This window comes from Thalassophryne amazonica, chromosome 13 (assembly GCF_902500255.1).
Source record: "Thalassophryne amazonica chromosome 13, fThaAma1.1, whole genome shotgun sequence".
Taxonomy (NCBI): domain Eukaryota; kingdom Metazoa; phylum Chordata; class Actinopteri; order Batrachoidiformes; family Batrachoididae; genus Thalassophryne; species Thalassophryne amazonica.
The window spans coordinates 56953652-56980617 of NC_047115.1; the positions used below are offsets into that span (position 1 = coordinate 56953652).

At 40.7% G+C, this 26966-nt stretch overlaps 1 protein-coding gene across 12 annotated transcripts in view; it reads left to right on the forward strand.

Annotated features, from left to right (window-relative positions):
• The window catches only part of adgrb3 (adhesion G protein-coupled receptor B3), a 463324-nt gene that overhangs the window by 345593 nt on the left and 90765 nt on the right, over positions 1-26966 (forward strand). For all 12 annotated transcript variants that reach the window (XM_034184737.1, XM_034184736.1, XM_034184743.1 and 9 more), the window contains 4 exons: positions 6466-6612; positions 8347-8422; positions 14378-14480; positions 14970-15013. In XM_034184737.1, coding sequence (XP_034040628.1) covers positions 6466-6612; positions 8347-8422; positions 14378-14480; positions 14970-15013 — 370 coding nt within the window. The remainder of the gene's footprint in view (positions 1-6465; positions 6613-8346; positions 8423-14377; positions 14481-14969; positions 15014-26966) is intronic.

Below are 26966 nucleotides of genomic sequence, written 5' to 3' on the forward strand. Positions count from 1 at the left end.
TAAGATAGCTGGGTCAAGTGATGGCTTTTTAAGTAATGGTTTAATTACTGCCACCTTAAAAGCCTGTGGTACATAGCCAACTAATAAAGATAGATTGATCATATTTAAGATCGAACCATTAAATAATGGTAGGGCTTCCTTGAGCAGCCTGGTAGGAATGGGGTCTAATAGACATGTTGATGGTTTGGATGAAGTAACTAATGAAAATAACTCAGACAGAACAATCTGAGAGAAAGAGTCTAACCAAATACTGGCATCACTGAAAGCAGCCAAAAATAACGATACATCTTTGGGATGGTTATGAGTAATTTTTTCTCTAATAGTTAAAATTTTATTAGCAAAGAAAGTCATGAAGTCATTACTAGTTAAAGTTAAAGGAATACTCGACTCAATAGAGCTCTGACTCTTTGTCAGCCTGGCTACAGTGCTGAAAAGAAACCTGGGGTTGTTCTTATTTTCTTCAATTAGTGATGAGTAGTAAGATGTCCTAGCTTTACGGAGGGCTTTTTTATAGAGCAACAAACTCTTTTTCCAGGCTAAGTGAAGATCTTCTAAATTAGTGAGACACCATTTCCTCTCCAACTTACGGGTTATCTGCTTTAAGCTGCGAGTTTGTGAGTTATACCACGGAGTCAGGCACTTCTGATTTAAAGCTCTCTTTTTCAGAGGAGCTACAGCATCCAAAGTTGTCTTCAATGAGGATGTAAAACTATTGACGAGATACTCTATCTCACTTATAGAGTTTAGGTAGCTACTCTGCACTGTGTTGGTATATGGCATTAGAGAACATAAAGAAGGAATCATATCCTTAAACCTAGTTACAGCGCTTTCTGAAAGACTTCTAGTGTAATGAAACTTATTCCCCACTGCTGGGTAGTCCATCAGAGTAAATGTAAATGTTATTAAGAAATGATCAGACAGAAGGGAGTTTTCAGGGAATACTGTTAAGTCTTCAATTTCCATACCATAAGTCAGAACAAGATCTAAGATATGATTAAAGTGGTGGGTGGACTCATTTACATTTTGAGCAAAGCCAATTGAGTCTAATAATAGATTAAATGCAGTGTTGAGGCTGTCATTCTCAGCATCTGTGTGGATGTTAAAATCACCCACTATAATTATCTTATCTGAGCTAAGCACCAAGTCAGACAAAAGGTCTGAAAATTCACAGAGAAAATCATAGTAACAACCAGGAGGACGATAGATAACAACAAATAAAACTGGTTTTTGGGACTTCCAATTTGGATGGACAAGACAAAGAGTCAAGCTTTCAAATGAATTAAAGCTCTGTCTGGGTTTTTGATTAATTAATAAGCTGGAATGGAAGATTGCTGCTAATCCTCCGCCTCGGCCCGTGCTACGAGCATTCTGGCAGTTAGTGTGACACGGGGGTGTTGACTCATTTAAACTAACATATTCATCCTGCTGTAACCAGGTTTCTGTAAGGCAGAATAAATCAATATGTTGATCAATTATTATATCATTTACTAACAGGGACTTAGAAGAGAGAGACCTAATGTTTAATAGACCACATTTAACTGTTTTAGTCTGTGGTGCAGTTGAAGGTGCTATATTATTTTTTCTTTTTGAATTTTTATGCTTAAATAGATTTTTGCTGGTTATTTGTGGTCTGGGAGCAGGCACCGTCTCTACGGGGATGGGGTAATGAGGGGATGGCAGGGGGAGAGAAGCTGCAGAGAGGTGTGTAAGACTACAACTCTGCTTCCTGGTCCCAACCCTGGATAGTCACGGTTTGGAGGATTTAAGAAAATTGGCCAGATTTCTAGAAATGAGAGCTACTCCATCCAAAGTGGGATGGATGCCGTCTCTCCTAACAAGACCAGGTTTTCCCCAGAAGATTTGCCAATTATCTATGAAGCCCATCTCATTTTTTGGACACCACTCAGACAGCCAGCAATTCAAGGAGAACATGCGGCTAAACATGTCACTCCCGGTCCGATTGGGGAGGGGCCCAGAGAAAACTACAGAGTCCGACATTGTTTTTGCAAAGTTACACACCGATTCAGTGTTAATTTTAGTGACCTCCGATTGGCGTAACCGGGTGTCATTACTGCCGACGTGAATTACAATCTTACCAAATTTACGCTTACCCTTAGCCAGCAGTTTCAAATTTCCTTCAATGTCGCCTGCTCTGGCCCCCGGAAGACAATTGACTGTGGTTGCTGTTGTCGCTAACTTCACATTTCTCAAAACAGAGTCGCCAATAACCAGAGTTTGATCCTCGGCGGGTGTGTCGCCGAGTGGGGAAAAACGGTTAGAAATGTGAACGGGTTGGCGGTGTACACAAGGCTTCTGTTTAGGGCTATGCTTCCTCCTCACAGTCACCCAGTCTGCCTGCTTTCCCGGCTGCTTGGGATCTGCCAGAGGGAAACTAACGGCGGCTAAGCTACCTTGGTCCGCACCGACTACAGGGGCCTGGCTAGCTGTAGAATTTTCCACGGTGCGGAGCCGAGTCTCCAATTCGCCCAGCCTGGCCTCCAAAGCTATGAATAAGCTACACTTATTACAAGTACCATTACTGCTAAAGGAGGCCGAGGAATAACTAAACATTTCACACCCAGAGCAGAAAAGTGCGGGAGAGACAGGAGAAGTCGCCATGCTAAACCGGCTAAGAGCTAGTAGCTGCGCTAAGCTAGCGGATTCCTAAAAACACACAAAGTGAATAAAGTGTAAATAATTTAGAGGTGATTCAGCAGAGGGAGTGCTTTAGTTAAGGCATGTGAAGATTACACTGTGAAGCAAATCGTTATCTAGGTAAATAGATCAATCTAACTGCGCAGATTAAACAGCTAACAGATACAGCAAAACACCGCTGTGCTCTGGAACAGGAAGTGATACAATACCGCAGTGAGAGCCAACCACCAGTAGAGGCAAGCAAGAGCCAAAAAAAGCCAAAGAAGCATAGCAAAAGAAGTACGGTGAAACTCGCACTTCTCGCCCTTCACAAACAGCCGGTTCTCCAACAACCGCTGCAGGACCTGACGTACATGCTTAACATGGGTCTCAGGATCCGGGGAGAAGATGAGGATACCGTCTAGGTATACGAAGATGAACCGATGCAGGAAGTCCCGCAAGACGTCATTTACTAATGCTTGGAACGTCGCGGGGGCATTAGTGAGGCCGAACGGCATGACCAGGTACTCAAAGTGACCTAAGGGGTGTTAAATGCTGTCTTCCATTCGTCTCCCTTCCGGATCCGCACCAGGTGATACGCATTCCTAAGATCCAATTTAGTGAATATTTTGGCTCCATGCAGGGGCGTGAACACTGAATCCAACAGGGGCAACGGGTATCGGTTGCGAACCGTGATCTCGTTCAGCCCTCTGTAATCAATGCATGGACGGAGTCCGCCGTCTTTCTTGCCCACAAAAAAGAAACCTGCACCCATCGGGGAGGTGGAGTTCCGGATCAATCCGGCAGCTAATGAGTGCCGGATGTAGGTCTCCATTGATTCTCGCTCGGGGCGTGAGAGGTTGTACAGTTTACTGGACGGATACTCAGCACCCGGGATTAAATCAATGGCACAATCGTACGGTCGATGCAGGGGTAGAGTGAGTGCCAGATCTTTGCTGAAAACGTCAGCAAGATCATGGTACTCAACAGGCACCATCGTGAGATTGGGGGGACTCAAACCTCCTCTTTAGCAGTCACACCGGGTGGAACCGAGGATCGTAAACACTCCCGGTGGCAGGTTTCGCTCCATTGAGCCACAACCCCAGACGGCCAATCAATCCGGGGATTGTGTTTACTAATCCATGGATAGCCCAAAATTGCTCTGGAGGTAGAAGGTGTCACAAAAAACACAATCTCCTCCCTGTGATTCCCAGACACAATCAGTGTTAAGGGCTGTGTCTGGTGTGTGATTAATGGAAGAAGGGTGCCATCTAGTGCCCGTACCCTCACTGGTGAAGGAAGAGCCACTAGAGGGAGCCCTACTTCTGTAGCCCATCTGCTATCAAGCAGATTCCCTTCCGACCCCGTCCCCACAGAGGACACTGGGATCCGTGCGGATTTTCGTGCAGTACCCGCGTGTGTGTTATGGCCCACCCTTAGCCCAGTTTCTAAGGGTGAGCGTTGGTGTTTGACCGCTTGGGGCATTGTTTCTGCAGATGCTTGTTAGAGCCGCAGAAAAAGCACTCTCCGCGGGCCAGCCTCCTCTGTCTGTTTCCTAATTTTATTTTGGCCCTGCTCGTGTTCATAGCTTCGTCAGCAGGGGGAGCTGTTGTCACACGGAGCACTCGGGCTCTGGAGCGTGGGGAAGGCGGGGCTGCTTCGGAACGGGAAGGGAGGGGGGCGGCGCATGCCCGGCCACGTCCTTCGTCTCGCTCCCGTCGACGTTCTTCTAATCGGTTGTCTAACCATATAACCAGATCTATAAGTCCATCTAAATCCCGCGGCTCATCCTTAGCCACCAGATGCTCCTTCAGGACTGACGACAGTCCGTTTACGAAAGCGGCGCGGAGTGCAGCGGTATTCCAGCCAGACCTCGCAGCCGCTATGCGGAAGTCGACCGTATACTCAGCTGCACTCCGACACCCCTGTCTCATTGACAGCAGCGTCGTAGAAGCAGTCTCACCTCTGTTTGGGTGATCAAAGACTGTTCTGAACTCCCTCACAAACCCAGTATAAGAGGTAAGGAGCCGTGAGTTCTGCTCCCAGAGCGCCGTAGCCCAGGCGCGTGCCTCACCTCGAAGCAAATTAATTACATAAGCCACCCTGCTGGTGTCCGACTCGTACATCATGGGACGCTGTGAAAAGACGAGCGAACACTGCATTAAAAAGTCTGCGCACGTCTCCACACAACCCCTGTACGGCTCTGGGGGACTTATGTATGCTTCAGGGGAAGGTGGGTGGGGTCGTTGAATGACCAGTGGAATGTCTATATTCGACATCGGGTCAGCAGGAGGAGGAGCTGCAGCAGCGCCCTGAGCGTGCGCTTCCACCTGCGCGGTGAGAGCCTCCATTCTACTATTGAGGATGATGTTCTGCTCGGTCATTAGATCCAACCGAGCAGTAAAGGCAGTGAGGATTTGCTGCAACTCACCAATCACACCTCCTGCAGACGCCTGTGCACCCTGCTCTTCCATTGGCTGTTCAACTGGTGGTTGACACCCCTCGGGATCCATGACATTGGCCGAGATATCCTGTTGGGGAAGTGTAATGACACGGACCCACAGGGGGCGCAAATGAACGGTCAATAGATAGTCCAATAAATACAATTTATTGTGGCAAATGTGCACAACAGGTCGAATACTGCTTTTTGACAGTCAGTTACAAACTACAACAGGTGACGTGTGGGCAGGCCCGAGGGTAGGAGACGCCTATCCAGAGAAGAGCCGGGGCCCACAAGGTTCCGCTGCCAACGAAGACCTGCAGTACACCGAAGCCACCAAGTCCTGAGTCCCGAGTCCCGAGTAAACTGATATCTCGGCAGAGATGTGGTGTCTCCTCCAGGCTTTTATGGTGCAGTGATGATGATTACTGACAGCTGGTAGTCCTGGCTCCTGGGTGGTGACTGCGCCCTCTGGTGCCTGAAACCCGAGTACAGGCAGGGCGCCCTCTAGCGTTGGCCAGCAGTACCTCCTCTTCGGGCAGCCCACATAACAGTTGCCTCACAGCAAGAAGGTCAATTCCCACTTGTGGCCTTGTATGTTCTCCCCATGTTTGCGTGGGTTTCCTCAAGGTGCTCCAGTTTATTCCAACAATTAAAGACATACAGGTTATCTGAATTGAAAACTTTATAATTGTCCAGGTCTGCCTTTCAAAAGAGATCTCCATCTCAATGGGACTTACCTGTTTAAATAAAGATTAAAGTTGAATTTCAAATTACTAATGGACATTTTAGGATGCAGTGATTTTCAGCCTCTTTGACATGTTTGACCTAAAATATGTAATACTATTTCTTGTCTTCTTCCAAGTCCAAAACCACTTTTTTTCTGTGAGGCCAGTGTGCACTTGGCTGCTTAGGTCACTATCTGTGTGCAGAATTTTAAAAATTTGAACACATCAATTTATTTCATCATATTTATGTAAATCAATGCATTTTCCATTGTGATTTGCTGTGAATTCACATTTTCAACTGCATTTTTTCCCATCTAAGTTCTTCAATTGTATTAATATATATGATGTTAGAATGTATAGTAGAGACTAAAAGCAGCTTCTTGTTACATTGGGCAGTGTGCTAAAGTCACAACTTGCTGTCTGCTCCCTCATAAATAATCAGGTTCATTCATAATTTTAACTGTAAAGTCAGCAGACTCCTAACATCCAGGCAGATTGACCCATTTGTTCAGTGTTCAATTTAGTTAGTGTGGGTTTATACTCACTGCCTCCCCTGATTGATATAAAATAATGAGCTGAAAGCATGTTTGAGCCTAAACATATACATATTCCTGAAGTATTTTAATGTTCAAGATTTCTTTGTTGTGTGTTTGAATTGTGCAGTGGCCAGCATTCAGAGACTTCCGGCAGTGTCTGTGATGACCGATATCAACTTCCCCATGAAGGGTCGTAAAGGCATGGTGGACTGGGCCAGGAACTCTGAAGACAAAGTGGTCATTCCAAAGGGCCTCTTTGTCTCCCAGTCAGCAGGTATGTGACTGCGTATATTTCTTCAAATTGTTCCACCTCTCTTTAAATCTATCCTCAAGATCCTGAGCCACATGCTGCACTTTTATTGTCTCGTAAAATTGTGATTGAATTCTGCTTAAATTGTTCAGTGACATTTGTAGGATCTACAGATAAGGCTACAGGTAATAAATGGGATTAATACCCACATAGCAGAGCAAATAATTTTGTGATATATCAGCAAACACAGATTTATGGTTCAGTTGGTTTGTCTGAATCCTCACAAAAAACAATCAAACTTCTGAATGAGGTGCTTTCTTAATGTTTTATCTAATACCGCCCCTTGTTGGGTTTTTTTTTTCTTTTCTTTTCTTTTTTGGAATGCTACATAGCCTTTGAGAAAAGCCAGCATGCTTATTCATGCACTGAGTTTTCCTTCTACTCAGCATTTCCAGCATCCTTTCAAAGGCTGCCTGTCACCGCGGTATCGCAAACCGGTGCCAGACAATTTGGTTAATTGATGTAATCATTCTTATCTGGAATATATCAAGGATAACAAAACAAGGGATTGATTGGGGAATCCATGCCATGTGCCTAATCCCAGCCACTCTCATTTGGACCGCATACGGAAGCTGATTCTGAAGGAGATTTTAACACTTCTGCTCCTGGAATCAACAAGGAGGAGACATTAAAATATTTATTTTGTGTGTGTGTCTGTCTGTCTGTCTGTCTAAAACTCTCAATTAAAGCTCTACAGCCTCTGGGTTTTATGAGATTTAAGTCATAAATAGAATTTCCTTTGGCACCACTATCATTTTATTCCTTGGCATTTAAATAAGGGATTCATAATATGATATTGACAATATGATGAAAATTCACACTGTCTGCAAATAATTTATAATTTCGACCCCCGAAGGGTAGAAATTCAAGTGATGATATGCCATTACCTACATTTGGTAGTGACACCATAGATCACGTGGGGGCTTTCCACATATTTTGTAAAACACAGCAAGAAATAACTGCATCTAAATCTAAAAAAAACTGTTTATGAAACCAGGTAATACTTCTGAAGTGATTTACAAGGCAATTTTAGGAATACTAAGGTGCATGCCCAGGGAACGTGCATAAAGAAAGTGGGTCAGGTCACAGATAGTCTCAAAACCTCATGCATGATCACATGTACTTCCTTCTGCTGTTAGTCTGCACAACAGCGACAAAGGAAAATACAATATTCGCCATGGAATTTCCCCACACATAAATATGTTCTCTTCATTAAAATGAGCTGTAATTTTGCAACATGTTACAAAAATTAATCTATTATTATTACATTATTATCATTACCTATATTACTATATTACCTATATTATTATAATACAACATGATAAACTTTATTGTCCCCAAGGGGAATCAATAAACAATAATGCTTGGATTATGGTAGAAAATAAATTGTGTTAGTTTTGTGAAACTTGAAAGATCATACAGCTTTGAAAGTTTTCTTTACTTTCTGCTTGGTGTACTTTAGCACAAGAAAATTTTTAAAACAATTGTGAGCATTTGAATCTCCCCACACCCCACCCCACCCCACCCCCACTGAGGAAATAGGGGTTTGGATTGCCTTTCATTTATTATGACCATTTTTTTTCCTGTTTCACAAAACTAAATTGTGTAAGATTTCTCATAATCGGTACCCATATAGTCTGACCTGGTCTGACAGCATTAATGAATTGTTTTGTTTTGTTTTGTTTTTTCCTCCTTTAGATATGGAGGGATCACCTGTCTTCATTTTGGGAATGGTTCTTTACAAGACTCTTGGACTGATGCTTCCTTCACCAAAGTACGAACAGTGCTTCCCTTCATAGTTCTGCTGACAAAAAGAAATGTGAGACAGGATGAATCATTTCTATTTTTATTAAGACTAGCAGTAAAACAGACTTTGGGTTTTTGGCTCTTTCCATTTTCACATCACATTTCAAACAGAAGGAAGAATAAAAGTAGGCACGGGGTGTGGTATTTATGCCACTTTTGGAGAAAGCATCACATTTTTTGGGAATTTTAACATCGAAAGTCACCTCATCTTCACAAAAATTGAGTAAATTAACATAGCTCTAAGATTTAACAGTACTGTTTGGTGTTGGTTGGATAGTTGGTTGGTTGGTTTTGGTTTTTTTGGCCCAGAGGATTACTCAAGAACCTCCAGTCTGATTTTCATGAAGCTTGTTGGAGGAATTGACATGAGCCCATAAAGATGAAAAACGGACATAGTCTTCAGCTGAACCAGTCAATAAACCAGCTCAGTGAGGTGTTAGTAGTTTGTAGCTTTTTATCCCTGTTGGATCTGTTTATTCACATTTAAATAGTAAATATATATGAAAATTCAGTAAGGTATATCTTCTATTATAGATTCCAATTCTAAGGTAGAACTCTACTATCTAAATATCAGAAAAAAAAAAGAAGAGAAGAGTAGGGCCACTTAGGTGCCTGATATGACATATTTATTAATTTTAAATTGAGGCTCATCTATTTTTAATTTTTAGCCAAGGAGGTTGCTTTCACATGTGTTGATTGGTTGGTCAGCAGTGTTGCCACAGCTAGTTTGAAAATTTACTTTATTAATTACTTTTTTAGTTACTTTATACAGTTACTTCATTAGCAGCTTTATGCAGTTAGTTTGTTGACAGCTGCTGACAACTTGTAACAATAAGTAATGTAACTAATAAAGTAACTAATAATCTAACTTGGTTACTCTTAAGATTGAGTAATCAGCAAAGTAACTAACTCAATCTTAAAAATAACCACGTTAGATTACTAGTTACTTTATTAGTTACATTCAGCAGCTGCCGACAAGCTGCTAATGAAGTAACTGTATAAAGTAACTCCAAAACATAACTGTAAAAACTAACTAATAAAGTAATTGTGGCAACACTGTTGGTCAGTCACTTGACTGATTGTTTGGTCCACCTTGTGCATCAAAATGTGATGGGTTGGAAGTGAAAATGTGTTGTTTCATCGGCAAGATAGAGCATTTGTGCAAATTTTTCAGGCGGTAAAGCATGTACCTTGGCAACATGACGGATATGTAGAATTCTGATGTCTACAAGTACGGTAAAGCATGTACCTTGGCAACATGACGGATATGTAGAATTCTGATGTCTACAAGTACGTGATTTGATCTGTATAACAGTCCAGATCTAGTAAGAATGGGTTTAGGTTTGGAATATGGGTTGGTGTTCAATAATGAAAGTGGCCGTTGTGCCGTGCAGGAAGCATGCACTCTGCTGAATGCCTCTTTAATTTCTTGAGCATGTCATAAGAAAATGTAATTTAAACAATTTAATGTTCTTTGTTGACCCATGGTCCACCCCTGCACCATCTTTCAGAAAAACCGGTCTGTAAATGTTTGCATAATCCTGATAAAAACTGACTTACAGCTTTGAAATAACATAAAAACTCTGAGGAGGGAGTAATTATTGTGGCACAGTATGGGATGTTAATTAACACTGAGTGAGAGAAGTGCTGGTGAAAATCAGTTGGATCTCCCAAACACACCTGGCATGAGACGCCATTCAACAAGTCCCCATGCATTGTCATCCCAAGGACAGAACGGTCGCTGCAGGAGCGGCCAGCTGTCACTCCATTGGTTTGAAGCACAGGAACTTAAAACAACGCTCTGATGCTCGTCTTCTACACAGTGACAAGAGCAGGTACATGTTATTTTGCAACTGGCAAATATATATATATATATATATATATATATATATATATATATATATATATAATTGTCAAATTCCTGCCACTGCACTGCGCTCCCAGTGGACATAGAATCAATTTACAACTTGAATAAGAAAAGAAAAAAATTGTCAAATTCCTGCCACTGCACTGCGCTCCCAGTGGACATAGAATCAATTTACAACTTGAATAAGAAAAGAAAAAAAGTAATTTCTACTGATTTTTAAAAATGTTTTCGTGGCTGTGGTGCAGGTAGTGCTGGGGGTTACCAGTATGTTCCTTTGCTGAGCTGACGCTTTGCTTCCTGATGGATGTGCTTGCAGAATTCAGCTTCTAATACAAAGAATATTCTATTTCCCATCAAGCAGTGGAGGACGGTTTTGAAGCAGGTTTTAAAAATATGGGACAAAAAGTTCATTTTAATCTTTTCAGTTGTTTTGTAGTCTGTCTTTTCTGTTCACTTATATAAATACGGACCACCGTAGAGCTGCTTTCATAGCTAATAGGCAGCTTTTTAAAGTGCTCCTGTTAATATCTGTCACATGATCTTCCCATCTGAATCACTACAAAAGACACGAGTGAAACTTCTGCTGGCTAAAATGCTACTAGATTAAATACTGTTTTGTAGATTTCTTTGTTCTTGCATTCATCTACATGAAAAAATGTTGAAATTCACAATGTATACACGGAATCTTTTCAGTATTCCTAAATATAGCAGCATGCCTTATAAATCCCACGTAATTCTATGAACATAAACCAATCAGGTGTTCAAAGTGAAAAAAAGTGTTATTCAGCTTTGAACAGTGGAAATGAATATGGTGTTCATATTTCTGGGCTTTGGAAAACACTGTCAAATGGTGTGGTGTGAGTAGATAGCTGGATAGATGGATGAGAACTATCCAATTAAATGGAGAGATAATGTGGACAAACTCTTTAAAATATGATGACCATTGTTGCACCATATTGATCAAAACAGCAACTTTGTTCTGTCTATGTATGTATTATATAACGGCTAAGTGGATCCTCGTCATTTGATTGGTGCTTTGTATGTCACGTGACATGGATTATTCGTTCCATTTACTGGGCAAATTTGGTTCCATACGTTTGGTACCACTGCACGCTGCGAACCCCACCCATGCACACACTAGTGGGGGCAGCATTTAGCTAAACATGGCAGAGTTTGTTTTGCTGAGGGATGACGATTTGAACAAGCTAATTGATGGTCCTAATTCTTCTAACACACACACATACACACACACACACACACAAAGCTGTCTGGAGGCATGAAGAGCTGTTAGGATGAAAAGCTGGACAAATTTCTGACGTGATTTTTCACTAGAGTGAGGAAGTACACAAAGCCTTTTTTTTTGGAAGTATTACAGACTACATCATCAGAATTATTTTTGAATTATCTAACTGTTTTTCCAAGTTGACTGATAATTTTGGACTCCTATTTAAATTTCGTGTTGGATTGTTGACGTCAAAGCAACAGTGATGCACCAAAATGTAAGTCCCTTTTCTGTTGTTTATAAATTAATATAATAGAAAATGAAAAGGATCTATTTTAGCCGTTATATCAAACAAATAATGAATGTTTTTACAATCTTTCAATGGAACAAATATTTAATTCGGTGAAAGATGGAATGTACCATTGAACTCATAAACATTCATTATTTGTATAATATCCCATAGATATGTCTGCCACCTGCGGGATGGTTAGCGGAAGCTGGATTGGTGGTGGATTGGGAGCAGGAGTGGTTTTCATTGAGAGAGACACAGTGTATGAAAGTCGAGAAGTAAAATGTTATTTTATGATTGTTTCACAGCAGTTACCTTATAAAACGCGGCATGGCCACACCTCCACACAACCCTGCCGAAAGGAGTTTGTGTGAATTTTGTCACAAAAGAAAAACAGCAAGGACGATGGTTCATGAGAGAGTGAGCCCTTTTTAATCAGAGAAATGTATTAAATCAGAAAATATTCTGATTTTGCTATATTCTGACTATTTAACAGCAGTGATGTTCCAAAACTCATATAACATGGTCAGAATTCCATCCAGCCTTGAAGAAAGCATTTCAAATACGTGCAGAAGAAGCAAAAATGTCCCTTCTCTCTTTGTGGTCCTCGAGCTATGTGAAGTTTTGACATTACATGCAGCTTGAAATAAGCTTGTTTCATTTCCAAATCCAAGGTCTGGTGGCCACCAATGCTACCGCTGCTGCATATATGAATATGAGACCTACACTTACAATAGATAAGACTGTAGAATAGGGCACATGTCATGAGCAGTCCAACAAGCAATTTTTTTAGAACATATGTAGCAAGGTCTGTGAAACAAAGTGGCTGGACACAAATGCAAAGCTTAGACACAGAGGGCTCATGTTTAAAAGGTTGTGTTGAAGGTACTGGCAAAGTTCAGTACACAAGAAGGCAAGCCAAAATCAGCAATGGTATCAGAAACATTAGGCAAAACGGGGTCCAAAAACAGGCAGGCAGATCAAAACACACAGCAGAGGAATCAAGACAAAACTCAGAAGAATAGGGCTGGAAGCAAAGGCGGCAAGGCACAACAATCTGGCGGAGAAAGAGTGAATAAGGTGAGGCTTAAATACAGAGAGGTGATGAGCAGAAGATGAGGAACAGGTGTGAGGGAAAGGTGTGGGTGTGGAAAGACAGAGGGAAATGCCCACCACCAAGCACCAAGTGGCAGACAAGAGAAAGCAGTGAAGCAAAACCCAAGCAGAAAAAAAATAACAGCAAAAACATCACACAAGACATTATTGTCCCAATCCTGACAACATGTACAGCCTTGATGTTAGTGCCAAATTTTTTTCAACATACAAAAATATTTCCCTTATGCACACTGACATAAAATGAAAAAAAATGGTACCGATTGTCATTACTGGTATTTATGCTGAACAAAATTCTAAACACAACGTTGGAGATTTTTTAATATTTTGTACACTTTGGGTTAAAGCCCTTACTCTGTTCAGTTAGAACCCTTGTTGTTCAATTTCACACAGATTAGATACATTTCCTCATTCAGATGTCCACTGGGATCTCATTGAGATTCATTATATCACTGGGGGGGGAATGCATCAAAATTCACAAGTCATTATCTTGCATGTCTTCCATTTGCATCTCCTGCACATACATCTCACAAGGTTGTCAAATGTGACCCATGGAATACTGTTCCACTCTTCGGGAGGAATCAGATATACCAATTGTGAGCGGGAGTGGGTAGCACATGATCTGCGGGGGTGTGGTCAATTGATCGTTGTCCCAAACTGTTGAAACTGACACCTCAAGTGGCTGATGGTAGAGATGTGGGCATTACACTGTGCAGCAACAGCTCTAGTCGACATCCCGGCACTAAGCATGCCAATGGGGTGCTCCCTCGTGACGTGTCATCTGTAGCATTGCAACGTCTGGCATTTCGAAACATTTTGGGGTTGCCTTTTGTCTCCACCAGTACAAAGATTGTCTGAGTATTGCTCGTCCTTCTTTCAAAAGTGCTACAACATGCCGCACCTGTCTGGATGGAGCAATGCCTCAAAAAGGGTGTGGCAAACCGTTGTACGTGTCTAAGCACATTTGTGCATTAAAAAAACAGGAATCAATCTATTGTACTCACTCTGATCAACTGCTAACTTGGAGCCTTTGAGCCCAAAATCTGCTCTCTAGGCTCAGTGTTCACTGAGATCTGAGTGGTAGCGGGAATTTCTACATTTTGGGTGTTACTATGGTAACACTTAAGTTTCTGACAAGCACTACACTGGACCATATAGAAAGCAGGATTTTGCAAATAATTAGTGGCCAAAATGAAGCCAGGTTAATGAGCACTTCCTGAGATAGGGCATAATGTGCACAGAATCACACACTGTTGCACAGACCATCAGAATACAGCCCACTATGGGTTGCTAATATACTACAAGTCATGCGGTATATCAAAGAAAAGCTTGTGCTTTTTCAATATTCTGGTAGAAAATTGCATGAATTATTCACACTTTGTCTCAAAAATGGAATCAAATATGTAATTTTATACCTCTCTGTTTGCTTCAGGAATCACACAGTTGTAAACTCCAAGGTCATCGCTGTGACGGTGAGACCTGAACCCAAGGCAACCGAGTCACAAATGGAGATCGAACTGGCTCACCTGGCGAATGTAAGCATCACATTGAGTCATAGTCTACAACAACAAATGTCATATTCATTGTTATGCCTAATCGATATATGATTTTTGACGTACTTTCAAGCTGATTAAAAACAATATTTCATAGTGCACGCAGAAAGGGTTTGTCTCAGTTGATAGAAAGCCCTACAATGACCACCGCACAATTCACTGGCATCAGACAGACGCACAGTGATGGTTAATTGGCTCGATAATTAATTTGCAGCCCTCTGTGTCAAGAGAGCGTGTCGCACTCAGATAATTACAACAACCATTTATGATCCAGGCCTTCTTATCCATCTCAGAGATAAAGTGCATGTTAAGGCTGCGTGTTATTATACTCCACATTTCAATTTTAGCTTCATATTTGACCCACGAGACGCATGCAACAGAGCTAAGTAGACGGACAAATGTGCAACGGATTTATAATGATGATCATCTTAATTTAGTTCATAAACCTTCTGTCCCTTTCATGTCTTCCAGGGGACACTAAATCCGTACTGTGCACTGTGGGACAGCAACGTGATGTAAGTGGACTTTTAATGTCTAACCTTCATTCTCCCACCAAACTCGTGGAATCATTTTTGTGCTTTATTGTTGTTATTATTTTTTAATAAGGCAAACCTTAAGGCAATTGTTGCGCAGTTGTGCAATTCTGCCGCCAGGAAGGATTAAGGTGGCATTTGCAGGTTGATGTTGTGGTGGAGACGGAGGATATAAAATCTTTTGTGACAGTTGTGAATGTGAAGTTGTTGCTCATTACTTGTGCTGGAAAACCCTGCAAAATTATAAATGCATGTTCATGTTTGCTTCAATTTTTCATACGTTTAAATACAACATCTGAGATTACTTGTGTGACCACAAAAAGGTTTTTTTTCTTGAATTTTGTTCATACATTTGTTGAAATCCATAGTTAATGCGCACTTCACCGTTGCCAAGATAATCCACCTACCTGGCTGGTGTGAAACATCCAACGCTGATTAAACAGCATGATCATTGCCCAGGTGTGCCTTGGAGGGGTCACAATAGAAGGTCACTCGAAAAATGCACAGTCGATCTTGCAAAAAGAACTTTATTTATGTTAGGAAGCTGAATTTGGTGGTCCTGGGCATGGGCACAATTTGGTGGGGGATAGGGGGGACATGTCCCCCCCCCACCTTTTCAACCAGGGGGGACAGAATATGGTGTGTCCCCCCTCACCTTCTGACATATATGTGTGTACTTGAAACATGCTATGCCAGTCTTATGTGCAAACCATGTCAGTCTTATGTGCAAAACCATGTCAGAATAGTATCTTTGTTTCTGCAAGTTTGTATTTTTATCATTGTTGTTTACAACACCTGTTTCTTGTTTGTCACATTCTGAATTTTCTGGGACTGCATTTGCCCAGATCTGAAACCAAAAATAGTTGCCTCTAGGGACTAGTGTCTACACATAAGTATCAATGGACCATATGCTAATTTACTAAATTCTGAAAGTTAGAAAAGGAAATCAGAAAAGCTCTCTGGGACCTCAGAAAGCCCATCTGCAATTATTGCTTGATCTCCAAAATCAGTCTATGCAAGTGAAATTATGTTCAGTATGAGTGTTGTCATTAGTGCCACTTCGAAAATTAAATTCATGATAAGTAATTTATCCTAAACTTACGATCTGCTGTTTTTTCAAACTTATGCAAAAACAAATCTTGAGAAAAAAAATACAGTATGCAATAGTTAATAATTATTAAGAGCCTGTTCTTTCATATTTATGAAGACATTTTAATGAAAACTCAACCTGTCATTCTTTTTGAGTTCTACACATGTGGTGATACCTTATTTACACCAGGATGTTAATAAAATCAATGCTGGCTATTCTCAGAATAAAGTACTTATATCCACAGTTTCAAATTGCATAAGTCAAATGGTGTCCACTTTATGGTCTTCTCAAAACATTAAAATTACTGTTCTGGATGCTCAGAGTTCATCTGAGCTTATCTAGGAACCGTTGGCTTTAAAGCAGCCCCCAGACCCCCGGCCTATGGGCTTCGGCCCTGTGGGCCTCGCACTTTGTCCCCCCCAATTTCTAGTTCTAAATTGCGCCTTTGGTCCTGGGTTGGTGTGGTTACATGTGGTCATAAGTGGTTCAGTTCACTTGCAACAGCTCTAGTGGGCATTCCTGCAGTCAGCATGCCAAGTGCATACCCCCATAAAACCTTTGGCTTTTATTATGTCCAGTGTAAATCACATCTGTGCAATAATCATGCTGTTTAATCAGCATGTTGATATGCCACACCTGCCAGGTGGATGGATTATCTTGGCAAAGATAATGTGCTCAATAGCATAGATTTTACAAATTTGTAGCACTCGAATAATATGGATTTTTTGGAGGGGGCGGGGTGGGGGGGCACCGATACGATATTGAGTAAAAAAAATTCATACCGATATATATGCCAATATATACATTAAAAAATGGTACTGATTCCTAATATTTCATTATCAAACCCTTATAACAAAGAAATGTAATTGAGAATTGATGTTTTACAGTTTAAACATGGTCTGTCATATAAATAACTATAAACATAACCAAGAACCAAACAGTGTACATTATGCTGCCTTCTCTCGGATTGTACATGACTGTAACCTAAGGATTGTATCCTTTCTGTTCTTGTTGTGCATATTTGAAAATTCTTTGTTCTACTTTGTTTATTTGATTGTTAGTTTGCCCTAAGCCATGGGTCACCCCTCTGAGTCTGCTGTGCTTGAGAATTCTTTTTCAAAATATGCCAGAGGGAATTTTTCTTTACTACTGTTGCATAGGTGCTTGCTCAGGGGATTGGTAAGGTTAGACCTGACTTTTCCAATAGCCATGGTGTTTTTCTGAATCATTTTTGTTGTTGTTGTTGTTGTTGGTAACATAAATGAAAATATTTTGAAAAACCTATATCAGCTGATATTGCTAGGCAACCAAAACATTGGTTGGGCTCCATAAATGTGTGACCAACTTCAAGAGGAATAACCCATTTTTTTAATGCACAGAAAATGGAAATGAAAACAAGTTTTGCATTTGTATTTTTGTTGAGTGATGTATGTGTACTGGTAAACTTGAAGAGATTGCTTGGAAAGTGTTTGAAAAGTGTAATGTATCATGTATCATACATTTTTTTTGAGTTTTTGTTGTTTGTTTTTTTGTTTTTGTTTGTTTTGTTTGTTTGTTTTTGCTTTCAAACAAACCTTTATTTTCCACCTACTGTATTGAATATTTAGCTAATATTACATTTTTTTCTGTTACAACTCTGAAATCAGGTTACTTATTATCTTGTTTTGTTTACATCTTTGCAACTAGAAGGTTTGTCACATTACACTTGCCTAACTTTTACATTACACTTTCACATAGTCACAGTGGGCAATAAATAATTAAATAAAATATGAAAGAAAGGGAACATCTCACATGAACATACAGGTCAGCATAAATACCTCTGAAGGAATGCGTATCTAACAACTTTAGACAGTGATTGTTGTGACGTCAGCTCAGGATCTAGTAGATCTGTGTTCATGCCTGAGGTGACAGATGACTGAGTAATTTCAGAAAAGAAGTGTCTATTAAATGACAAAATAAGAAATAATTTAAATTGATATATTGCTCTGTGTGTATGTATACATATATATATATATATATATATATATATAAACTGTTAACAAATTAATTATCCAGCAATTCTGTTTGTTTTGCAACTGTAAAAGAAATTTCGATAAACTTAAACAGTATGTAGTAGTCACCATGGGAACCCACGTTGTTTTTCTGTTGTAGAGATATAGCATACGGTGGATCCTGCAGTTATCTATAACCCAGTGTAGCACAGTTTTCAATCCACCTCTGCATAAATTCCCTAGTGTTGATTTTTTTTTTTCAGGGTATACATAGTTTGTGTGCAGTGAATCAGATACTCTACCTGTCAGTCATCACTTTGGTAAGTTTTTTCCATGACCACTCCAGCTCTCATCCAGTTGACCTATTTCAGATATGACATCATATATCACACGGCTTCTTTTGATCGCATAAAAATGACAAATTTCAAGAGCTGCCTCTGTTATGGAGATATTTATAAATACTAATTAGTGCTGTGTTTCTGAATTTCTGAGAATATTTGCTCTCAGCATGTTGTCATTGAGTATATTTCAGAGATGCAAAGATGCCAGATATTCAGCGCCTGAAGTGTTGGCGCATCAGTCTGAAATACTGCAGAATTATGTAATCTGAGAAATGCTGTATGCTAAACAACACAAAGCTGTGTTAGAGATATACAGAGGCAACACGTAGACCCACTCAAATGCTTACTGTAGAGTAAATAGTGTAAAGGAACATTTGTTTAATTTATTTCATTTGTATAGCATCAAATCACAACAAAGCTGCCTCAAGGCGCTTCACACACGTAAAGTTTAACCTTACCAACCCCTAGAGCAAGCACACAGGCGACAGTGGTAAGGAAAAACTCCCTCTGATGATCTGAGGAAGAAACCTCAAGCAGACCCTCCGCTTGGGCCATGCTACCGACACAATTTACAAAACGAATATACAGGAAAGTTTGGGAATCCATGCTGGTGCACAGGACGGGAGGCTTGCAGAAGAAGACACCACTCCCATCTGTGAATGGGGCTGCACCTCAAACAAAGAGAACAAAAACAGAATCAGGCATCAGAAAGACAACAAATACAGTATAATTTGTCAGCATTAAGCAACAAGAAAAACAGAAGAAATACTAAGGTGATCGCCGGCCACTAGCCCTAAGCTTCACTAAAAGACCCAGACTTTAGATAAAGTTGAGGCTGTGGCCCACTCTCTTTACTAATAAAATACATTTAAAAGGGTAAAAAGCATAGTAACATACTATGCCAGTATGCTAGCCATACGAAAGGGAAAATAAGTATGTCTTAAGTCTGGACTTGAAGATCTCTTCAGAATCTGACTGTTTTATTGATGCAGGGACATCACTCAACAGAACAGGGACACGATATGAGAAAGCTCTTTGACCCACAGAATTTTTTTTCACGCTAGGGACACAAAGTAGTCCTGCACCCTGAGAATGCAAAGCCTGGGCTGGTACGTAGGGTTTAATTAGGTCGGCTAAATAGGGAGGTGCCAGTCTGTGAACAATTTTATAGGTTAGTAGCAGAACCTTAAAATCTGATCTCACTGGGACAGGAAGCCAGTGAAGGGATGCCAAAATGGGTGTAATGTGGTCAAACTTTCTGCTTCCTGTCAAAAGTCTGGCAGCAGCATTTTGAACCAATTGGAAACCCCTAATGCTGGACTGCAGTAAACCAGAAAATAGAACATTGCAGTAGTCCAATCTAGAAGAAACAAATGCATCAGCCATAGACAGGATGGGATGAATCTTCGCTGTATCTCGCAGGTGGAAGAAAGCAGTCCTCGTAATATCTCTAATGTGGATGTTAAAGGACAACGTAGGATGAAAAATTATCCCAAGGTTCCTCACTTTGTCCGTGTGATGTATGACACACGGGCCTAGGCTAAGCGTTAGCTGGTCAAATTGTTGCCGATGTCTCGCTGGACCAAGAACTATCATTTCAGTCTTATCAGAGTTTAAAAAGAAGAAATTGCTAGACATCCAACTTTTCACTGATGCAAGGCAATCTTCTAACAATTTGAAGTGGATGACATTACCAGCAGTTATCGGCATGTATAACTGAGTATCATAGCAATGAAAGGTAATCCCAAAACCCCGCAATATGTGCCCAAAGGATGCTATCAGTGGTGGGCACAGTTCAGCGAATCCGTTAACAGATGATTATCGAAGCTAATGTTCTAGTAGATTAGCTTTTCATATAGGTTTTAAAACCATCATCGGACCCATTATCTTCCGATAAATTTAGTTCCAATAACTTTCAGTCCGATGCCATTTTTTTTGCTGGTAAAGTGAGCAAAGTTTAATGGTCAAAAACATTTGTAAACCCTAAAATAAAACATTGTAGTCCATCTGTTGTGCATTTGTGGCAGACTGGCTGCCTGTTGCTTGCTGATGACGTCATTAGTAAGCGCAAGACGTGATTGGCCAGTCGACGCAGGGAGCATTGTGGGTAGTGTAGTTCAGGTTCACTTTGGATGTTACACTGTTACCGTCCGCTCATCACAAACAAATCAGACTAATTTGAACATTATATATTTCTTTGTGGCTGATGGTATAATTTAGTCACCAAGACTCGGTGGGGGAGAGGAGCTCTAACAGCGCAGCTGTGTAGGGACTTTTCTTCACCGTTTAGACACTGTTTTGGATTTTTTAAAAAAGGATACTTTATTTCTTCAGATGAATCCCACTGAAACTAACATGTAAAAATTCATATTTACAAACATGTCTTTTACTCTGCCAATCAATGCATTAATGGACATATTTTGGTTGTTTAAGTCGCAGGGTTCAAAGCGTGTGGAAAAAAAAGCATGTGAGCTTTTTAGTTTGTGTATATAATACCGAGATAAACTTTTGAAAGATGATGACAATGTTTGGGGTTTTATTTTTTTTTTTATTCATTCATTTTTCATGCATTCTTATGTGTTTGTGATCCTTGAATTTACCCAGCAGCAAAAGTGAAAGTGAAACTGGTTTATCAGAAGCTGACATTGTAATCTGATGTGGCCGCGCCCGAATCAATAGTAAAAGTCATCGGTTATTGGTTATCTGTAATAAAGATAATTTTTTTTAGCAGTTTATCAGTTTATTGTCATAAAAGATAACTTTCCAGTTAATGGTTATCGAAGCTAACTTTTTGGTCAGTGTGCCCACCACTGGGAGCTATATAAAGGGAGAAAAGCAGGGAGCCGACGTTTCTTGTGAGCAGCGCTCCGCAGGACTATGACAAGCCAACAGTGCGACAAATATGGCACTTTCAGTCACATATCACCAAAAATACGTTATAACAAATGCCGTTTTGTCAGTTATTATGGCGCTTTTTTGCTGAAATTAAAGAGGATGAAAACTTCCTCTTCCATACATCGTCTAACTTCTCCTTTTAAAAAAAATACGTTTATCTCCTTGTTGATTTTAAGCATTTTTGGTTGTAGCGCAATGGTAACATTTCCATCTGTTAACCAGAGCTTTTGTAAATTGCAGCTTGGAATCCCGTGAGTGGCATTTATTTTTTTAACCAGGGTTATTGTTATGTGTCGGACGCAGGACGGAGAACCGACCAGCGTTTGAAGGACCCAGTATGAAATAAGCAGAGCACGGTACAAAGGATAACAAAATTTAATAACATAACAGTGATGTGCAAAAGTATAACAAATTAGTGCACGGACTAGCGAGGTGGATATACGGTGCGCTCCCAGCTGCACAAACGGTCCAGAGCCAGAAACAGTTCGGACCCAAGGACCCCGCCGACACCCCCCAGGTGGCCGCGACAAACCGAGTCTGTGAAAGAAGAAATCATCATGTGAGTCCACACTCCACACACAGAGAGACCACTCAAAGGTGTACACAAACAGCAAACACTTCCTGGCTTAATCACTAATCAGCTTCCCACCCTGCAGGCATGGAACACCCCGTTCACATTATCACTGCAGTGGAAGCTGATTAAACGACTAACATAACAGCTCAATATAATAAGGTGTGAGGGACACCACATTTACTGACTGTACTAATATTAGTCACAAAACCTAACGTACCTCAGGAAGTCTGCTGACGAGCGTGAGACCTCACCCCCTCCTCTTTCACAGACCATGGCATCAAACCTGAACGTTCTCTGCATCCATAATGATGAGATGGCTCTCAAGACGACGATCTCACCCGTCTGGTCACAAGGTCGAGTCTCTGGCAAATACACACTGTGTACTCCAGACTTAAATGCCACCATGCTCCAATCCGTGTAGATGCACCACAGCTGTGAGTCCTGACGAGCTGCACATGATCAGCCTCAGGTGATCAGGGTGAGGTCCTGATAACTCAGCCACACAGCCACTCAGTCCTAAACGCGTACCACCTGGAAGGAAAAACAAAAGACAGAAACAAAAGACAGCCAGGCACCCCCAGCCTCACAACAGTTATTTAACTGCAGGGTTCTGTATTGGGTCCCCTTTTATTTATTATTTATATCAACCCAGTGATTTTCACTAATTATACACCAATATCTAATCTGTCAGTGTCCGTTGATTGTAGTATTTATTTATATACCAGGCTGGACATAATAAGACATAATGAGAACGCACCGCTTCATTCATCTCATTTCATGACTGTACGTCTGTGACCATGGCTCATATACAGAGGCACAGAGAGATCATACTTGTATTGTCTGCCTGATAAAAGGGATTAAATATTGGAAATTGCTGTTTTTTTATGGTATGTAGTTTTTATTTTTTGTTTCTCCACATCAGCGACGTGATGTGGTTCACACATTCTAGCTGGTCTTTATTTTTTTATCTCCATAGCAGCGGCACGATGTGGTTCCACACATTCCAGCTGGGTTTTTTTTTAATCTCCATAGCAGCGGTGCGATGTGGTTCCACACGTTCCAGTTGGTTTTTACTTTTTGTTTCTCCACATCAGTGGAGATGTAATGTAGATGTAAATTCATATGTTCAGCTAGGTCACAGTAGGGCTGCACAATATGGCCAAATTAGCTGAACCTTCAGATCTTCTTTTTCAGAAAAACCTCCTCTACACCACTCCATTAGGAAGTTCCATTTTCTAGTTTTAATTAAATGTATATCGTTATAGAGGTTTGCTATCAGTTTGAGTTTAAGAAAGATCATTTTAGAAATTAGAAAACACCCATTTACTCACCAATATAACTAGGAGTCCGTGGTTCAGACGATGTGTTCGGCTTCAAATCTCAAACATTTTTCTTCTAAGTTCTAATCCACTAAGATTAGAACTTTTTTGTGGAACACAGCACCAACTACTGTACAGGAGGGACCTAGCAGTCAATATGTGTCACGGATTTCAAAATGGCTCTTTTCAGTCAGATATGCACTGCTGTGACATGTCAGTTATCTGGGTGGCACCTGGGGTGTCCAATCAGATTTCAGGGGAGTCCAGTGCAACCCAATTTGCCATTTCCTGTTTCACTGTGGACTCAAAATTTAGCACTTTCTGTTTCAGTCACAACTTGACACAGAATTCCCATGAGATCCCATGAGATCCCATATACTGTCAATGCAGGAAATGTTCAACATTTGACATTTCCTGTTTCACTGTGAGCTCTAAATTTGGCACTTCCGGTTTCAGTCTCAACTTGCCATTGAATCTCGCGAGATCCCATGAGATCTCCTGCCTTGTCAATCCAGGAAGTGTTTAACATTTGGCGTTTCTTATTTCAGTGTGGGCTCAAAATTTGGCACTTCCTGTTTCAGTGTGAATTTGCCAATGTATTTCCGTGAGATTCCACAAGATCTTGTCTGTCAATCCAGAAAGTGTCGATCCAGGAAGTGTTCAACATTTGACATTTCCTTCTTCACTGTGGACTCAAAATTTGGCACTTCCTGTTGGGACTCAGTGTACCATGAGCGAGCTGCACGGCGCTTCGCTCGTATAATCTGCTGTTGGCTATTAGAATGTTGATTTTATGTTTTTTGTTTGTTTGTTTTTTCAGGTGAACCTGGTTTTTATTGCCTAAAATTAGTATATTAAGTTTTTTAATCATTTAGCAAACGTTTTAGGGGTTTTGTGATATGCATGTATTTGGTGCTGATTTTGCTTTTGATTTAATTTGTTCTTATGAATGTTTAATTTTATTTCTTTTTTCTTTTTAGCTCCCTTAGGTTCAGATATTTTATTATCTGGAGTGCTTTGAAATTTTCTTCCTGTAAGTGCTATTTATGTATTATGAACATGGTGGAGATGAATAAATTCTTATTAGTCACAATAATCAGTGATGGAGACAAATTTCATTGAGTTTGCACAGTTAAAAAGCAGGTCAAGCATGATAGTATATTCAGTCATGAGTCTGTGTCGGACAAACGGACTGACGGACGGATGGACGGATGGACAGACGCAAAGTCTTTGCAATACCCAATGGCCATATTTTGGCCTCGGGTAAAAATTCAAGTAATGGTATCTCTTATCGTGCCCCTGTTCTGTGGAATGATCTCCCTGCGTCAATAAAACAGCCAGATTCTCTGGAGACTTTCAAGTCCAGACTTAAGATGCACTTATTTTCCCTTTCATATGGCTAGCATACTGGTATAGTTTTGTTTTACGATTTTACTCTTTTAATTCATTTTATTAGGAAACGGAGCATGCCGCGGCCACAAATTTACCTCAATTCTGGGTCTTTTAGTGAAGCTTAGGGCTAGTGGCTGGCAATCGCCTTAGTATTTCTTCTGTTTTTCTTGTTGTTTAATGCTGACAAATTATACAGTATTTCTTGTCTTTCTGGTTCCTGATTCTGTTTTTTCCCTGTGTTTAAGGTGCAGCTCCATCCAGAGATGGGAGTTGTATTTGTGCTGGCGACCCTCCTGTCCTGTGCACCAACAGCATTTCCTGTATATTTGTTTTGTTTTTTTATGTCTGTAGCATGGCCCAAGCAGAGGGTCACCCCTTTGAGTCTGGCCTGCTTGAGGTTTCTTCCTCAGAGGGAGTTTTTCCTTACCACTGTTGCTCTGGGGGTTAGAAGGTTAGACCTTACTTGTGTGAAGTGCCTTGAGGCAACTCTGTTGTGATTTGGCACTAAATAAATGAAAATAAATTGAAAAATTACATCCCTCAGTTAGAGTGTAGAATATGTACATGGAACCAGAAATCTACATGCTCCCAGAGCCATAGCTAAACAAACTAAATTAGATGGCCACTCAGAGACCACACAAATCCATGAAAATCAATAGTCCTCTCTTCTATGATACACATTTCAAGCCTTGTTTCTTACTATAACGTGGCTGAATTAAGATCACCCCGATGAAAATACATTTGATTGTGCTGGATCCAAAGTTTTTTCCCCGTACTGCTCTTAATGTTACCCATTAAAACACATCATTCACAGATAGTATCAGTATGAATGTGCCTGATTTTTTTTAAATATAAAGAGCCATGTATGATGTACTGAGCAATGAATGGAGAAAAAAAAATGATTTTTTCTATAATTCCCTATGTTGCAATGCTAAAGAAAATAGAAAAAAAAAAAAATAAAACCCTGAATCTGTTCTTTGTCCAAAATTGAATAGCTTCTTCCTTCCCCTGTATCTCACCCCTTACCTACAAAAATCAGCCTGGAAGTTTTCCCACATTCCTGCAAAACATGCCAAAAATAGCAAGAGCAATCAAAGATTTCTGACGTCTGCCAATCCACATCCGGATCACCTCCAAAATGCAGCGGAGTCTTCCATGCCCCAATATCAGTCTGTGGTGCAAATTTGGTGAGAATCCGTGAAATAGTTTTGAAGTAATCCTTCAAAGGTGATATAAAGGGAAATCTTGATCCAGAATCCAGATCCAGATCCAGATCACATCCAAAATTGAGTGGAGTCTTCCATGCCCTAATATCTATCTGTGGTTCAAATTTGGTGAGAATCCGTGAAGTAGTTTTGACGTAATCCTTCAAAGCCTATACAAAGTGAAACTTGATCCAGAATCCGGATCCGGATTCTGGATCAACGCCAGAATTTAAGGGCCCCTTCACACATAGTACGAGGTTTGGATGAAATGCAAACTTAGTGCGCATGACGCAGGAATCATGTGCAAATGGTGTAATGCCGTCCCTGCCTCCAACGCCTCGTACACCTGTTGCTACAACTGTTTGCACACACAAGCACCTTAAAGACAAAGTGTGCGCTGTGAGAAACCAATAGACCCTCTCGCGGCAGGTGCCAGCCAAAATTCCAGGTGACATGCACGAACATCTGACACTGCTCGCATGGCACTTAGAAAATATGTGGCCACTCGCACTCTTGGCATGACAACATACTGCAGACAATCACTTTCGTACTCACAGAGAAATTTGTTTAGTCCCACACGAGTGTGGCTTTGGTCTGTGCACTGAGATGACAGGTGGTGTGTCCTCCCACTAAAGTGGCTGTGGAAATCTGTGGATCTGGACATCCCAGCTGGACACCGTGTACTGTGTTTGGACAGACATAGACAAACAACTGCCCACTGTGACACGCGTATGTCTGTTTGCTGTCATCAAGTGGACATAAATAAAAACATATATCACTGTGGCGACATGCACGTCTGCCCGTCGGTGCAATGTTTCGTGGTGCACTAATTTTGAACTAGTTCACGTTGTTTCGTCGTTTTCATCCAAACGCCGTCCAGACTTCGCACTATGTGTGAAGGGGCCCTAATGGAGTCTTCCATCGCCTAATATTTTGTCAAAATCCGTGCAGTAGTTTTGACGTAATCTTGCTAATAGACAGACTGACAGACAAATAAATAAACGCCAATGATTTTATTACATGGCGGATGTAATAATAATATTAAAAATAAAATAAAATGAAAACCTGCAAGGAAAACATGACCTGCTTGGCAGAAGTAATCATGAAAACAGATCCATGAAGTCATCC